The sequence below is a fragment of the Phascolarctos cinereus genome, unplaced genomic scaffold (genome assembly GCF_003287225.1).
Source record: "Phascolarctos cinereus isolate Bilbo 61053 unplaced genomic scaffold, phaCin_HiC Scaffold_4;HRSCAF=312, whole genome shotgun sequence".
In the NCBI taxonomy this organism is placed as follows: domain Eukaryota; kingdom Metazoa; phylum Chordata; class Mammalia; order Diprotodontia; family Phascolarctidae; genus Phascolarctos; species Phascolarctos cinereus.
Genome location: NW_027555847.1, coordinates 653,780,084 through 653,796,133, shown reverse-complemented (window position 1 = coordinate 653,796,133; position 16,050 = coordinate 653,780,084). Strand labels below are relative to the sequence as shown.

The 16,050-nt window shown below is 43.0% G+C and overlaps 1 protein-coding gene across 6 annotated transcripts in view; it reads left to right on the top strand.

Annotated features, from left to right (window-relative positions):
• ADCK5 (aarF domain containing kinase 5) overlaps positions 1 to 16,050 on the top strand; it is a 63,049-nt gene that overhangs the window by 44,592 nt on the left and 2,407 nt on the right. For 5 of the 6 annotated variants that reach the window (XM_078153837.1, XM_078153836.1, XM_078153835.1 and 2 more), the window contains 9 exons: positions 11,783 to 11,858; positions 12,607 to 12,807; positions 13,274 to 13,414; positions 14,392 to 14,505; positions 14,729 to 14,860; positions 15,026 to 15,109; positions 15,404 to 15,485; positions 15,579 to 15,657; positions 15,838 to 15,929. In XM_078153837.1, the coding sequence (XP_078009963.1) occupies positions 11,783 to 11,858; positions 12,607 to 12,807; positions 13,274 to 13,414; positions 14,392 to 14,505; positions 14,729 to 14,860; positions 15,026 to 15,109; positions 15,404 to 15,485; positions 15,579 to 15,657; positions 15,838 to 15,929 (1,001 nt within the window). Of the gene's footprint in view, positions 1 to 11,782; positions 11,859 to 12,606; positions 12,808 to 13,273; positions 13,415 to 14,391; positions 14,506 to 14,728; positions 14,861 to 15,025; positions 15,110 to 15,403; positions 15,658 to 15,837; positions 15,930 to 16,050 lie in introns of all 6 variants that reach the window. The other variant, XM_078153834.1, reaches the window with a different exon arrangement.

Here is a 16,050-nt window from a genome sequence, read left to right as displayed (position 1 = left end):
TATTTTAGAAATGAGGCCTTTATCAGAAATACTGGGTGTAAAAATTGTTTCCCAGTTTTCTGCTTTCCTTCTAATCTTGGTTGCATTGGCTTTGTCCAAAAACTTTTTAATTTAATGTAATCAAAATTATCCATTTTGCATTTCATAATGTTCTTTATCTCGTTTGGTCATAAATTCTTCCCTTTTTGTAGATCTGACAGGTAAAATATCCCTTGCTCTCCTAATTTGCTTATGGTATCACCCTTTATATCTAAATATGTACCCATTTTGACCTTATCTTGGTATACAGTGTGAGATGTTGGTTTATGCCTAGTTTCTACTATACTATTTTCCAGTTTTCTCAGCAGTTTTTGTCAAATAGTGAGTTATATGTACTTTTTAGGAAGTTTGACGTTTTTTTCAGGTTGTTAATTACAATTTCTTTTGAAAATTGTAAAGATAACTTTGTATATCTCCAAGAAGCAAATTGCTGAATTCCTTGAGTCATACACCCTTGACAGGTTAGATGGTAGTGTGGTATAATGGAAAGAGTACTTGACTTAGAGTCAGGGCACCAAGGTTCAAACTTTAGCTTTGAAATTTAAGGGGCAGCTAGGTGGTGCAGTGGATAGAGCACTGGTCCTGAAGTCAGGAGGACCTGAGTTCAAATCCGGCCTCAGATCAAACACTTGACACTTACTAGCTGTATGACCCTGGGCAAGTCACTTAATCCCAATTGCCTAAAAGCAAAAAAAAAAAGAAAGAAGAAAAATTTACCAGTTGTTTGACTCTGGGAAGGTCCCTTTACCTCTCTGAGCCTCAGTTTCCCTGCCTACCTACCTCTCTAGGTGTATTATGAGGAAAGTGGTATAGAACTCTGATTCATAATTACTGTTGTCTTTATCATTATACCTTTGTCTTTGGGAAAAACTGAAAAATATCCTTTTGTAGCAGTACCCCTAGCTGGAACGAAGGACAGCAGTGGTAATCCTTCCAACTTCCATTGTTTTTGTAAGACTTTCTTCAGGTTGGCCTCTCTAGGGAGAAGGCCCCAGGGATTACCCTGGGACCAGGTACCAACAGAGAGCTCTGGTATCTCCTTCATGGCTACTTTGCAAGGGTCACCTCATGATGGCAGAAATGTCTTATCTGCTAGATCGTCATCATAGGATCATAGATTTGGATCTGGCCACCTAGTCCACCCCTCATTTTTACAGATAAGGAAGCTGAGGCCTGGTGAGGTCAAATAATTTGCCCAAAGTTACACAAGTGAAAAAATGAACAAACAAAAAACAGATAAACAAAAAAATGAAAGGGCAGCTAGATGGTACAGTGGATAGGGCATCGGCTCTGGAGTCAGGAGGACCTGAGTTCAAATCTCGCCCCAGACACTTGACACTTACTAGCTGTGTGGCCCTGGGCAAGTCACTTAACATCATTGCCTAGCAAAAAATAAACAAACAAAATAAAACCAAAGTTACACAAGTGGTAAGTGGTAGGAGGGATTTGAATCTTTGTCCTTTAGCTCCAAATCCAGGGTACTTTCTTCTGTACCACAACATCTCCTTTTCATTGATGTACCACAAGGCTCTGTTCTGGGCTACTTTCTCTATCATAGTGTTCTCATTAGACTCCCCTAGGTTCATTTATCTCTATGAAGACGACTTTCAAATCTACATAGCCATGCTTTGTCTGGATCTTGAACTTTAGCCCTGTTTACTGCTGGATATCACTGCCTGCATGTTCTGTAGGCATCTGTAATTTACTATATCTTTTATCCTTATACCCAATCCTCTTCCTGACTTTTCTTTCAAGGATACCACTGTCCTAGTCATCCAGATTTGGAACCCCACAGTTATCTTTGACTCCTACCTCTCCCTCCACCCAGCATCTGGTTGGTTGCCAAGTGTTGTCTATTTGACCTATACAAGTTATCTTACAGCCATACCCCTGTCTTTATTCATATGGCCACATACTAGTTCACATCTCTTGTGTCTTGTAATAGCCTCCTGGTTTGTCTTGTCACTAGGCTTCCAGCTTCTCCCTTCTCCGTCTTCTACACAGTTGCCAACTAATATTACTAACCCTCTTTGACTCTTCGTACTCAAAAGTGTCAGTGGTTCCATACTGCCGATAGGTTCTTAGCTTTTTTTGTTTCATTGCTTCCTTTAGGGAGTCTTAATAAAGCCCATAGATCCCTTTTTAGAATAATTTTTTAAATTTTTTAAAATTAACTAAAAATATATATATAGGATTACAGAGGAAACCAATTAAATTGAAATATAGTTCTGAAATTTTAAAAATGTTCATAGATTCTAGGTGTTAAGAACTCTCACCCTAGGGTAACCTTTACTCTGTCATTAAAGTCCTTCACAAGAGTATTGGGCTGAGAATCCAGAGACCTGCTTTCTGTGCCCAGTTCAACACCCAAGTAGCCTTGGGTCCTTGTGAGGGACACGTTTCCTCTTTTTGCTTTAGTGTCCCTGTATGTAACCTGGGCATGTTACTGCTCCTCTAGTTTCCGTGAGTCGTAGTGAAATTCAGACAGGATTCCTGTCAGAAAATTTCCTCGCCATGTAGCCTAGTCTCATAGCTGGTTTCTCTGTGGTGCAATTGCGTGTACATGTCTGTACTCCTGAAGAGTTTACGGTTTGAGACTGGAGCCCCCTAGAGCAAGCAGATTTTCCCGACAGTAAGTATTTAGTATCTACATTAAGGGCAGAGTCTGTTTCCATTCTTGTTTTTACATCCCCAACACTTAGAACAGTGCCTGGCACATAATACGAGCTTAACAAATGCTTGTTGATTTCGCTGCTGTGTAGGGTGTGAGAGACAAGATCCCTTTTTGCTTTAAGGCTTGCAAAATACTTTATGTTTTTTTCAATTACATGTAAACAAGAATTTTTAACATTTTAAAAAAATTTTGAGTTCCAAATTCTCTTCCCCCCTCCCCTCCTTGCCTTGAGAAGACAAGCAGTTTGATATAGATTATCCATGTGCAGTCATGCAGAACATCTCCATATTAGCTATGTTGCCAAGGAAAGTGAAGACCAAAAAAACCTAAGAATAATAAAGAAGGTAAAAAAAAAGTCTGCTTTGATCTACTTTCAGATGCTCTCAGTTCTTTCTCTTGCAGTGGATAGCATTTGTCATCATAAGTCGTTTGGAATTGTCTTGGCTCGTTTTAATGCTGAGAAAAGCTAAGTCATTCACAGGTGATCATTGTACTGTATCGCTGTGACTGTGTACTGTGTTCTCTGGTTCTGCTCATTTTATTTTGCATCAGTTCACATACATACAAGATCTCTTTTCTTAAGGAGCTTGCAATCTTGTTGGGAAAGATGAGGCTTACACAAGCAATAGCCAGCATGAACAGTTCTTCCAGGAAGTGCTACAGAAGCTCCAGATGGAAACTCTTTCCTGGGATTAGAGGATCATGGATCTGAAGTTGAAAGAAACTTCAGAGACCATTGAGTCCAACCCTCTCATTTTTCAGATGAGGAAACTGAGTAGTCAGAGAAGGGTCGATAGAGGAGGTAAGAGTTGAACTGGGCCTTTGAAACAAGTAGGGTGGAGGAGAAAAAGAAGAAAGCTCTAAGCAAGGAGAACATTGTGAACAAAGTCTTAAGGGGAGAAATGTTTGGGGTGTCTGAGGGCAGCACAGTGAGAATATCACCTGGCTTATTACAGAGATAGAAATGGCTTGAGACAGACCTGTCTTCTACAACAGCTCTCATAAGGAGTCTAAGTGGCAGTGGTAGGTCCTAAGAGAAGATGGGTAGAAATTGAAGAGAAGTAGATTTCAGCTTACTGTCAGCAAAAAGCTTGCTAAAAATTGGAGTTGTCCAGAAGTGAAATACAGTGCCTTGAGAGTTGTCAGTTCTCAAGCAGAGGTTGGTTGGTCACTTAGGAATGTTATAGAGGGGCATACCTGTTCAGGTGACATCTGAGATACCTCCTCATTTGAGATTCTGGGTTGGAAAGAATCTAAAATGCAGCCAGGTTGCAGTTTCTCTTTCTCTCTCTCTCTCTTTAATTTTATTTTTATCTAGATATATTTTTTCTCCTTTCCCCTGCCCTCATTGAAAACGCAAGAAAAACAAAAGCCCTGTTATGAACATGTATAGTAAAACAAAACAGATTTCTACATTGGCCATGTCCCAAAAAAATATCTCTCAGTCTTGCACTCTGAGTCCATCACTTCTCTATCAAGAGATAGATAGTATGTTTCATCACAAGTCCTTTGGAATTGTGCTCGCTTGTGTTGATCAGAGTTCCTAAGTCTTTTAAAGTTTTCTTTGCAGTATTGTGTAAATCGTTTTCATGGTTCTGCTCACTTTCCTCTGAAACAATTCAGATATGTCTTTGCAGATTTCTCTGAAACCATCCCATGCCTCATTTCTTACAGCATAGTAGCACTCCATCACAATCATATACTTTACCATAACTTGTTTATCTGTTTCCAATTGATGGGCACACCTCCCCCTCCCCCCTGGTTAAAGATTTTTGCTATCAAGAAAAGGAGCTGCCACAAATATTTTTATACAGATGGGTCCTTTTCCTCTTTCTTTGATTCCTCTGAGGTGTCATAGTAGTAGTAGTAGTATTGACAGCTGAAAGGGCATGGCATGGTTTAAGAACTTTTGAGGCATACATAGTTCCAAGTTGCTTTTCAGAATGGCTGGACCAGTTCACAGCTCTACCAACAATGCATTGTTGCTCTTGTTTTCCCAAAGCCCCTCCAAAACTTGTTATTTTTCCTCTTTTATCATCTTTGCCAGTCTGATGAGTATGAGGTAGATAGAAGCTTGCTTTAATTTGCATGTCTCTATTAGTGAGTAAGAGCTTTTTAAAATATGGTTCTTGATAGCATAGATTTCTTCCTTTGAAAATGGCCTAGTCATATCCTTTGACTATCTCCTGGAAAATGACTCTTAGTTTTATAAATTAGAATCATTTCCTTATGTATCTTGGAACATGAAATCTTTATCAGAGAAACTGTTCATTTACTTGCTTCTTTTCTAATTTTAGCTACATTTGTTTTATTTGTGCAAAAACTTTTTATACAATCAAAATTGTCCATTTTATCTTGTGTGATCGTTGTTTTTCAGTCATGAACTTTGCCCTTTCCATAGATCTGAAAGGTAATTTCTTCTTGCTCCTCTAATTTGTCGTTGGTGTAACCTTTTCTATCTAGATCTTGTATCCATTTGGAGCTTATCTTTATACGTGGTATGAGGTGTTAGTCTAAACCAGCGGTGGGGAACCTGTGGCCTTGAGGCCACATGTGGCCCCATAGGTCCTCAAGTTTGGTCTTTTGCTTGAGTCCAAGTTTTACAGAACAGATCCTTTGAAAGGATTTTGTGGCCTTGCGGCTGCAGGTTCCCCACCTCACTCTAAACCTAATTTTTGCCAGACTGCTGTCCAATTTTCCTAGCAGTTTTTTTTATTAGTTTTTTTTCCCTAGTAACTGGAATCTTTGGGTGTATCAAAGACCATGACATTTTGTGTGTTGGCTTCTATTATATTATGTACCTGATCTACCAATTGACCTCTCTATTTTATACTGACTTGACCTACCCATGAGCAGTTCATTTTCCTCCATATGTTGCCAGATATGTTACTAAGGAAGAATTGGTAGAATCTGGTAACTGGTGGTAGGAGAGGAAGGAGAGAAGAATGAGACTTCAGAGTTTTGAAATATGCAGATAAGATAAACAATCTGTATCTGAGGGCACTTGTCTTATGAAAGGAGACAATTTATTACTGGTGTGAGTTGGGGTATCAGGTCAGGGAATAGTTGTCTTCTGGCCTGGTGGATTGTCAGAGGCCAATGCTTAAGTGCTAATTCTTCATGAATGAAGGCTTGTCTAATTCCTGTAGTACATGATAAACTTTCTTCTTCCTCTGAGCTCCTGCCATCTCTCTCACAGTATTCTGCTGATGAATCTTTGAGAACCCAGAGTCAGCTCCTTGCCATGAGGAAAGATGGGAGTAGGACTTTGGTGGAAGACATCTTGGAGTGCAAGGACTACATTTCATCATTAAGATTAATAAATATATGACACGGTCCCCTCCTTCATGAAACTCACAGTCTGATTCTGAGACAAGACATATATACACAGAAAGAAAACTGACTTCCCCAATTGATAAATGGTCAAAGGATATGAACATGCAGTTCTCAGATGAAGAAATTAAAGCCATCTATAGTCACATGAAAAAATGCTCTAAATCACTATTGATTAGAGAAATGCAAATCAAAACAACTCTGAGGTACCACATCACACCTATCAGATTGGCCAACATGACAAAACAAGTAAATGATAAATCATGGAGAAGATGTGGCAAAATTGGAACACTAATGCATTGTTGGTGGAGTTGTGAAATGATCCAACCGTCTTGGAGAGCAATTTGGAACTATGCCCAAAGGGCTATAAAAATGTGCATATCCTTTGACCCTGCAATAGCACTTCTAGGGCTATATCCCAAAGAGATCATACAAATGGGGAAAAGACCCACATGTACAAAAATATTTATAGCAGCTCTTTTTGTGGTGGCCAAGAATTGGAAATTGAGGGGATGCCCATAGACTGGGGAATGGCTGAACAAGTTGTGGTATATGAATGTAATGGAATACTATTGTGCTATAAGAAATGATGAGAGAACATTGGCCCTGAAGTCAGGAGGACCTGAGTTCAAATCCGTCCTCAGACACTTACTAGCTGTGTGACCCTGGGCAAGTCACTTAACCCCAGCTGCCTTAAAAAAAAACAACCCAAGAAATGATGGGGAGGCAGACTTCAGAAAAACTTGGAAAGACTTGTATGGACTGATGCTGAGTGAAGGGAGCAGAACCAGGAGAACACTGTACACAGTAACAGCTACATTGTACAATGACTAACATTGATAGACTTAGCCCTTCTCAGCAATGCAAGGATCTAAGACATCTCCAAAAGTCTCATGATGGAAAATGCTATCCACATCCAAAGAAAGAACTATGGAGTTTGAATGCAGGTTGAAGCATGTTATTTGTCATTTTTTTCTTCTGTTTTGTTTTGTTTCCTCTTTCTTGTGGTTCATCCTGTGGTTCTAATTCTTCCTTACAATATGACTGATGTGAAAATATGTTTAATAGGAATGTATATGTAAAGCCTATATTAGATTGCGCGCTGTCTTGGGGAGGGAGGGAGAGAAAAATTTTAAACTCAAAATCTTATGGAAGTGATTGTTGATAAATCAAAATGAATTAATAAAAGAAAAAAGAAAAGAAAAAAAACTGACCATGGAAAACAACATACAAGAAGTGGTGTAGATTGCATTGCTGTGGAAACTCAGTAAGGGCACACTGTAGACTGTGCTTATCCTGCCTAAGAAAATTCCAGTCCAGACCTCATGAGTGAATTTAACTTAATTCAACCAACATTAAATGCCTGTTGTGTGCAGAGTCTTATGCTCACCCTTGGAAGAGACAAAGTTTAAAATAAGACAAAATCCCTCTCCTCGTGAAACTCCCTATCCAGTAGGGGATAAGACACACCTACCGGTAACATACAAGAATATATGGCAAATGAATTATCCAGGTGCAGAAGCAGAAATTACTGACAAGTACATTAATGACAAGGAATGGTGGTTTATAAAGTCTTTCTGGAGAAGGTAGTATCTGAACTAGTCTTTAGAGGATTGGGGTTGGGAGGTTGGAGGAAGAAGGTGTTTCTAGACATAAGGTAGAGCGTGAGCAAAGATTTGTTAAATAGGAAAGTGCAAGCCATGTCAGGGAAATCCAGTTTGGCTTGATGGTTCAGTGAAAAACAATAAAGCTGGAGAAATAGAGAATAAAGTTGCCCCTGAACTCTTGTTCCAAACACAAGGATTTCTCTTCCCATTGAACACCCAGACCTTGAGATACATGGTGTGCTTTGTACTTCGGGCAGGGGAGGTAAACTCCTTTAGGTCTTAGACCATCCTTTATATTCACTTCTTTAAATCTACTCTGCTCAGCTGTGGGTGAGTGGGTGAGGACATAAGAAGTAGTCAGTAAATTCTTGCTGAACAAAAATGGAACCTAAGAGTTGGAAGTTTATCTGGAGGTCATCTAGTTAACCACTATGCCTGATACAGGAATCCCTTCTCCAACACCTCCATCCAGTGGTCAGATTAGGCAATTACAGAGTAATTGGGTAGAGTAAGTACAGAGTTTCAACTTCTTAGGTTTAAGAGACAGTTCTAACCAAGTTCCCCTCTTACTCTGGATACCTCCCTCTAACTTCCTTCCTGCTTCCATTTTGTCTTCTATCGTAGGCCCCTTTTATACCTCACTTCTCAAACAGTCAGCACTTGGTCTGAGTAGGGCTGAATGTCCCATAACTAGCTAAGAAGTCTACTTCCTTCCTAAGTCATAATTTTCTTCCAAAGTAAAATCCTTGCCTATTTCACCCTGATCTCCCTTTATCACTGACAGAAGGCCTGACTGTGGCCATTTGGTCTCTTGGGGATGATTGAAAGGCCTCTTGATTTCTGCCTCTTGATTTCTCCATTAGTAACTGTGTTCATCTCATATGTACCAAAATCACAGAATTCGAGAACTTGAGAAGGCTGCAGGTATCATGTAGTCCAGCTCATCCAAAGAAGAATACCCTTACCAGCATTCCTGACAATGATCAGTTAGCTTCTTGAAAACACTCAGGGTGGGGAAACTCGTGAACTTACAAAGCAGCACGTTCCACTTTTTGGGTTAACTTTAATTGTTAGGTTTTCCTTAGATGAAGCTTAAATTTTCCTCTGTTTAACTTCTACCTCATTCTATTCTCCAGGGCCGAGAAGAGTGTCTCCTTTCTCCTGTCAGTCCTTTAACAACTGTCATATCCCTCCAAATCTTTGAATTTTTTCTTCTCTAAATTAAACATTTTCAGTTGCTTTATCCAGTCCTCATGTGGAATGGCAGCTAGTCCCTTCCTTATCTTGATTTGTCTTCTTATGGCCTACTGTCTGCCAAAGTTTCTCCTAAAATGGTATGCCCAGGGCTTATGGCAGTAGTAGAAATATGGCCTATCCTAGGTACAATCTAGCTGAACTTTCCTCCTTCGTTCTAAGGATTAAGGCCTCCAAGCTGGGCAGTAACCCAGAAATGAGCTTGAACATGAAAGAGCCATAGGAGGGCAGGACCAGAAGGCACCTAGCACTTGCTGAGTTAAACCCCTTCATTTCACAGATAAGAAAACTGAGGCTCAGAGAGAGAAAGCTAGTTAGTGACAGAATCAGGACATCATCTCATGTTTCTTGTTTCCCAGTCTAGTATTCTTTCTTCTATATTACTTTGCCTTTCCTTTGACTGGCCAGCCTTGCAATAAGAGGAAGGTAATCCTTGAAGTGAAGTCCCATGTTCCCAGTCAGAAGTATGCTCCCACTGGGGACATGTCAAGCCATCTGACTGTGGAGCAGGGTGGTTCTGCCTGAACTTCTTGGAGATAATGCCCTGTACCTTAGATTAGGAAGCACAACTGGGAGACCAGACAGAGACCTAAAAAACAAAGAGAGGGCTCCTCTAGCCCTGCACCCAGATTTCCAGGCTATAAAATACTTCTTGCAAAATGAACGTATACTCCTAGCTTTATTCGCTGTCAGTCAATCAACAAGCGTTATTAGAGACAGCTAGATAGCTCAGGGATAGAATGTTGAGCCTAGAGTCAGGCCTCAGATACTTAGCTGTGTGACCCTGGGCAAATCACATAATCTCTGTCTGCCTCAGTTTTCATAACTGTAAAATCAGAATAATAACACCACTTAGCTCTTGGGGTTGTTGTGAGGATCAAATGATATAATAGAAAGCACTTAGCTTAGTGCCTGGCACATAATAAATGCTTGTTTCACTAAGCACCCATTATTTGCCCAGCACCATGCTAAGCCCTGGGGATGCAAAGGAAGGCAAACAAACAAAAAATCCTGTGAGGTGAAGAAAGTGGTCACCAGTGTGGTAGGCTGGAAGGGAGGACATGGGAAAGGCCTACCGGCCCATATCTGAAGCTGAAATTCTGTCATTTGTCTCATCCCTCTGGTTTCTGTATTCCTTTTTTCATCCTCAGCCCTGAGCCTTCTTAAACCTGACTTACCCTCCCAAGGCACTTGCTTTCCTGCTTGGAGCATCTTCTCAGGAAATGTACCTTATGCCCAGGGATTTCACCTTTCATAGTTTTGTTAACCTTTTCCAATCCCCAGATACCAGACTCAAGCCCCTGAGCTCCTTGGATTTTTCTGGCCCTTAAGTTGGCTTGGTGCCCAGATTACAGAGATCAAATACCCTTAATTCCTTCTTTACTCTGCTGCCACCTACTGTGATCAGATACCTAAGAGCAGCATCTGTACCCTCCTCCCCTTCTGCCCACTGTCTTGCTAGGTTTTAGGTCATAAGGGGGCATCTTCTACAGGGTTTATTCACAAGGGAAAAAGAGAAGATGCCAATTCTGAAATATTTGCCAGAAAGTAATTTGAAATGTGGATGAAAGAAATCTCAGACTGGACAGTATGTCACTGTAAGTCAGTCTCTAGCCATAGTTCCTCAGGCCTGGGTTCCTTTCCAGAGAACAGAGCAGGTATTGACTTGGGGATTGGTCTCCTTGCACATACTGGCCTATATTTTTAACCCCCCCTATAATTTATACCCAGCTCTTATCTCAAAGATGTTCATCATAGCTTCTGTTCCTGTAGTGCTTTGAAGTTTACAAAGCACTTTCTTCGCAATAGCCCTAGCAGGCAGGGAAAGCAATGAAAAAAAGCAATGAATTTCCAAATTAAGAAACTCAGAGAGGAAGTAAGTTGCTCAGAGGTAGTCTATAAGCATCTATTAAGCACCTACTATGTGTGCCACATAGTGCTAAGTGCTGGGGATATAAAGAAAGAAAGGTCAAAAGACATTCCCTGCTCTCAAAGAGCTAGAAGTCCAGTGGGGGAAACAACATGCAAACAACTACTTGCAATGAAGCCATATACAGGATGAATTGGAAATAATCAGTAGAAGGAGGGCGTTAGGATTAAGGGGTAATCGAGAAATGTTTTCTGTAGAAAGTAGGATTTTAGCTAAGACTTGAAGGCCAGCATGTTAGCACATGTTGGACCTGAGACTTTAAAAACTGTTTTATTGGTGCTTAAAAAAAAAAATCAGTCACTATCTAGTAAATAGAACTTTCCCTTGTAACAAAGTAGTCCAGTTAAGCCAAACAAAGTTACACACGGACCACATCAGACACATCTATCTCATTCCACATCTATAGTGTAACAGTTCCAGGGGAGGAGAGAACTATGTTTCAGCATCAGTACCCTGGAGTCAAAAATGGATCCGGCACTGACCTGAATTTTTAAGTCTTTTTTGTGTTCCTTTACATTATGGTGGCCATAATGACTTAGAAAAACCCTTTCCCATGCATTTTCTTGTTTGATCCAGGGCAAGGTTGGTTATTCCCATTTTAGAGATGAGGAAGCTGAGGCTCAGAGAGGGAAGTGATTTGCCCAAGGCCACACAGCTAGTAAGTGGTGGAGCCTGGACTTGCACCAGGTATTCTGATTCCTAGATCAGGGTTCTTCCCCTTGAACCATGCTACCTGAGGGCCCCAGGCCCCTGAGGGGACAAATGATAGGGAGCTGTGTAAGCAGACTGCCCCAATGGCTGGCCTCACCCAGACCTTGAGTCTCCCAGCCACAAGATTCCCTTATGCAAGAGGGGCCCAGAGGGAAAATCTGTCCAGAGTCGGCATCTGTGTGGGACAGTTAGATTCTAGAGCATGACCTGTCCCTCACCTTTGTTCCGTGTCAGGTCTCTCAAAGTGGGCATGCAGATCTCCGTGGATTACTGGTGGTGCACAAATGTGATTCTCCGAGGGGTGGATGAGGTATGTCTCCTGTTGTCAGGAACAGAGAGGGCACTGCAGGAGCCAGGGAAAGCCTGACAGCCATTGACTCTGGGGATTTCTCTTTCCAAAGACCCGTGGTTCTCTAGTGCTGTTTTGTCCTGTGTGTCCCTAGAAGGCTAAGTCATCAGTCAAGCTTTCTTCAGGGTGGGAGGCAGCATGGGGTAGTGGGAAAACATAGGCTTAGATGTCATGGAATAATGAGATTTGAACTTGGATCCTCAGAGTCCAATGCCTGTGATTCTTCTCACTAGACCAATCTCAGTTCTGTAGTAACGTGCTGTGTGACCCCAGGAAAGTGATTTGACTTCTCTAGGCCTCAGTTTCCTCCTGTAACATGAGGAGGCTGGACTCAGTCATCTCTAAGGACCTTCTGAACTCTAACAATCTTCCTGTGAGGGTGTGGATTGAATTTGGTTGATCAAAAAACTCTTCCCTTAGGAGATGGTTTTGAATTATGGCATAAAGGAGGGAGAAGATGGGATGCTAGGTTTTTGAGCTAAAGGAGACCTTGGAGACTACCTGGTTCAACCTTTTTATCTTACAGATATGGAAACAAACCAGAGAGATTAAATGAATATAAAGACAGAGAGAGGGGAACTAGAAGGTGGGAATGGGATGCCAAGGAAGTTCTCTGGCCAGGATGGAAGCTTTCCTAGGGTGGCCCCTGGGGGGTTGAGGAGGGGCAGACACCCCCTCCCCCATCCCTTCTCTCTGTCCCTGTGGCCAGAACAGCCCTGGCTACGTGGAGGTGATGTCAGCATGTCACCAGCGGGCGGCCGATGCTCTGGTGGCTGGAGCCATCCTCAATGGAGGTCTCTATGTGAAGCTGGGCCAGGGACTCTGCTCCTTTAACCACCTGCTCCCCCCTGAGTACATCACCACCCTTCGCCTACTGGAGGACAAAGCCCTCACTCGGGGCTACAAAGAGGTTGGCAGCCCCTGGGCTTCAGGGATTGGTGGGAGTGGGGTGGAACTGGGTGGTCAGGGCTAACTCTTATGCCATTAGCTGTGAAGAGCTCCAGCCCCATGCTGTGCACTGGGGAGAGTTGACAACTGAATATAGGCTTTGACTTCTGGGGATTTTCTGACTCTTGATGGACCAAGAGCTGTGGGAGATACAAGTATTCAGGGTCCTGGGAGGAAGGGAGTTTCCAAAGCTGGGGGGCCCAAGTAGACTTCTTGGAGGGCATTTTGAGCTAGATGTTGAAGACATGGGGGGATGGCCCATGTGAAGGTTGGGGGGCGGGGGGATAGAGGGAGAGTGTTGAGGCCTTAGAAATATTGTTTGACTAGGATGCTATTAGTAATCATAAGAAAGGAAGCTAATGAGCCAGAATAGGCCTGAGGCAGAGTGTGGAAGACTGTCCCTGGACTGGGCTGCCTTTCCCCTGCAGGTGGATGAGCTGTTCCTGGAGGATTTCCAGGCCCCAGCCAGTGAGGTGTTCCAGGAATTTGACTATGAGCCTGTAGCAGCAGCCAGCCTGGCCCAGGTGCACAAAGCAAAGCTGAAGGATGGCACAGAGGTGGCCGTGAAGGTGGTGTATATGTGGGGGTACCCCTTGAGTGTCCCTAGGTGCTCCCCAAAGACTTGGGACTAGAAGGGACCACGAGGATCACTAGGAAGGCAGATCAATACCGCTTGTATGTTATCAGCACATCTACTTATTCAGTTTAGAGAGGCATACAGGTCGGTTTAAGACAGTCCCTGGCACCTGTGGACCCTGAAATCACAGGATCTTACAGAATGTTATTGTTGAAAAGGACCTTAAAAATCAGGTAGAGTCTAACTGCAAGTTTTGCAGAGAAGAAAAGCAGATCTTGAGAGAGGCTGATCGTCTAAGTGCCAGAGAGCTGGGATTCAGACACAGCTCTTGTGACTCCAGTCCTGCTCTTGAATCTGTTACATGGTCCTCTTTATGTCACAGCGTACAGTAGCCTATTACCCCGCCTCCCCATCTCCTCTAGCTGCACTGGTTTGAAATTAGATCACTAATAAATACTTGGCCATTACTCATAGAAGTGATATTCAAGGCTCCTCCATGATCTGGTCCTTCCCATCCTTTCCTGTTATTCTCCCCTCCCCCGCCCCATTTCCTAGTTTTCCTCACTATTCCTAATCATGCCTGGAATGCCTTCCCTCCTCCATTTCCTCCAGGGCCCATTTAACCCCAGGCCCACTACTACTAGGAAGTCTTGTTGGCCTGCTTCAGCCCCCATTGCTCTTCCTTTTCTAAGCTGGTCCATTCACAAGCAAGTACCACAATGTTTAGCCTTTCCTTAACTGACCTAAGACCATTTCCAGATTGTAAATGGGGTCCCTCTGCTAGGTGGGAAATACAAGATAACTCAAGGAATGAAAGCAGTTGTAACAGGGAATCAAGAAAGGCTTTAAATAGGATGGTCCCTAGGCTGTTTCTTAAAGGAAGCAAGGCATTCTAAAATAGAGTGGGATAGGAGAGGTCAGTGTGTGTTGATGAGACAGAAGATGACTCGACCCCTGCATCCAGTACAGGTGCAGTACATTGACCTAAGGGACAGGTTTGACGGGGACATCTACACCCTTGAGCTCCTGCTGCAGATCATCGAGTTCATGCATCCCAGCTTTGGCTTCAGCTGGGTCCTCAAGGTAGCTCTGGCCACAGCCCCTTAAATGCATTGCACATGGCACTAGAGAGGGAGTGGAAAATACAGCTTTACCTAGGCCTCGGGGAGACTACAGTCTAATGAGGTAACCACCTCCATTTTGGGGATGTTCTCGATCTGCTACCTCAGGACTCCCTTCTTATCAAGCCTCCCCATGTACAACCCAGTTCCTGCACTGACCTGCCTTCTTGGATTCCCCACCTCAGGACCTAAAAGGGACCTTGGCCCAAGAACTGGACTTTGAGAATGAGGCTCGGAACTCAGAGCGCTGTGCCAATGACCTGAAGCACTTTCACTACGTAGTAGTGCCCCGTGTTCACTGGGACAAGTCCAGCAAGGTTTGAGCCCTGAGGTTCCCTGAGAACTAATTCAGGATCTTCTTTCCCTTCCACAACTTACCCTATCTTACCCAAACTAGGTCTTCTAATGACCCTCCCCCAATTTACTATTCTCAGGCCGGGCAGATCTGGCCTGCTTATCAGACCTTGTCTCCCAATTTCCAGAGGGTGCTGACTGCTGACTTTTGTAATGGCTGTAAGATCAACAATGTGGAAGAGATCCAGAACCAGGGGCTCAGTTTGAGTGACGTGAGTATGAACCTGTCTGTCTGCACTTCTGTAATTTGTGTATGACCTATGCATTTTATCTATTAGACTGATGATCTCCATCAGGGCAGGAACATACTCTAAACACAGTTGTTTGCAAAATTAATATGTGAAAGAGGAAGAGTGGGATTTATCTGTGTCTTTTATGACATACTTTTTATCATCAGAGGTAGTTTGGGGGGTTCAGATTTGTGCTATCCCTGATAATGCTGGGGATGCCCCATTTCTGTTCAGAGGAAGTGATTCTTACCTCTTAATGGGTACCCACTCTTTTAGATATCATCTAAATTGATCCGAGTATTTGCTGAACAGATCTTTTACACGGGCTTCATCCACTCAGATCCCCATCCTGGAAATGGTAAGATGCCACACTCTTGGGAGGGAAGAGATTCGTCTGGGTCATCTAAAGTTGGGCTACGTTTGGGTACTCCCCACCCATATTCTCTCTTAGTATTGGTACGGAAAGGCTCAGATGGGCAGGCAGAATTGGTGTTGCTGGATCATGGCCTCTACCAGTTCCTGGATGAGAAGTAAGATCCCTACCTATGGCAGTACCCTAGTCCTGGGGGGGGGGGGGGAAGAGAGGAAAGAGATCATTTATCTGTATTGAATCAACCCTGTAGGCCCCCAGAGACCATGAAGTTGTGAGGAACGAGGGGTGGAATGTCTGATCTGACCAGAAAGGGTCACACGCACCACCCCCTTCCCAGGGATCGCTTGGCCTTGTGCCAACTATGGCGGGCCATTATCTTGAGGGATGATGCAGCCATGAAGAAGCATTCTGCTGAGCTTGGTGTTGAAGGTAAGAAAGGGGATGAGGTGATGTTGAGGGGTGGGCTTACCAGTTTACCCTAAACTGTCTCTAGTTGGTTGGAAAGTGTTGCTTGGATTTCTGAGATTGGGGTTCAAGCAAGCAGTCAGGC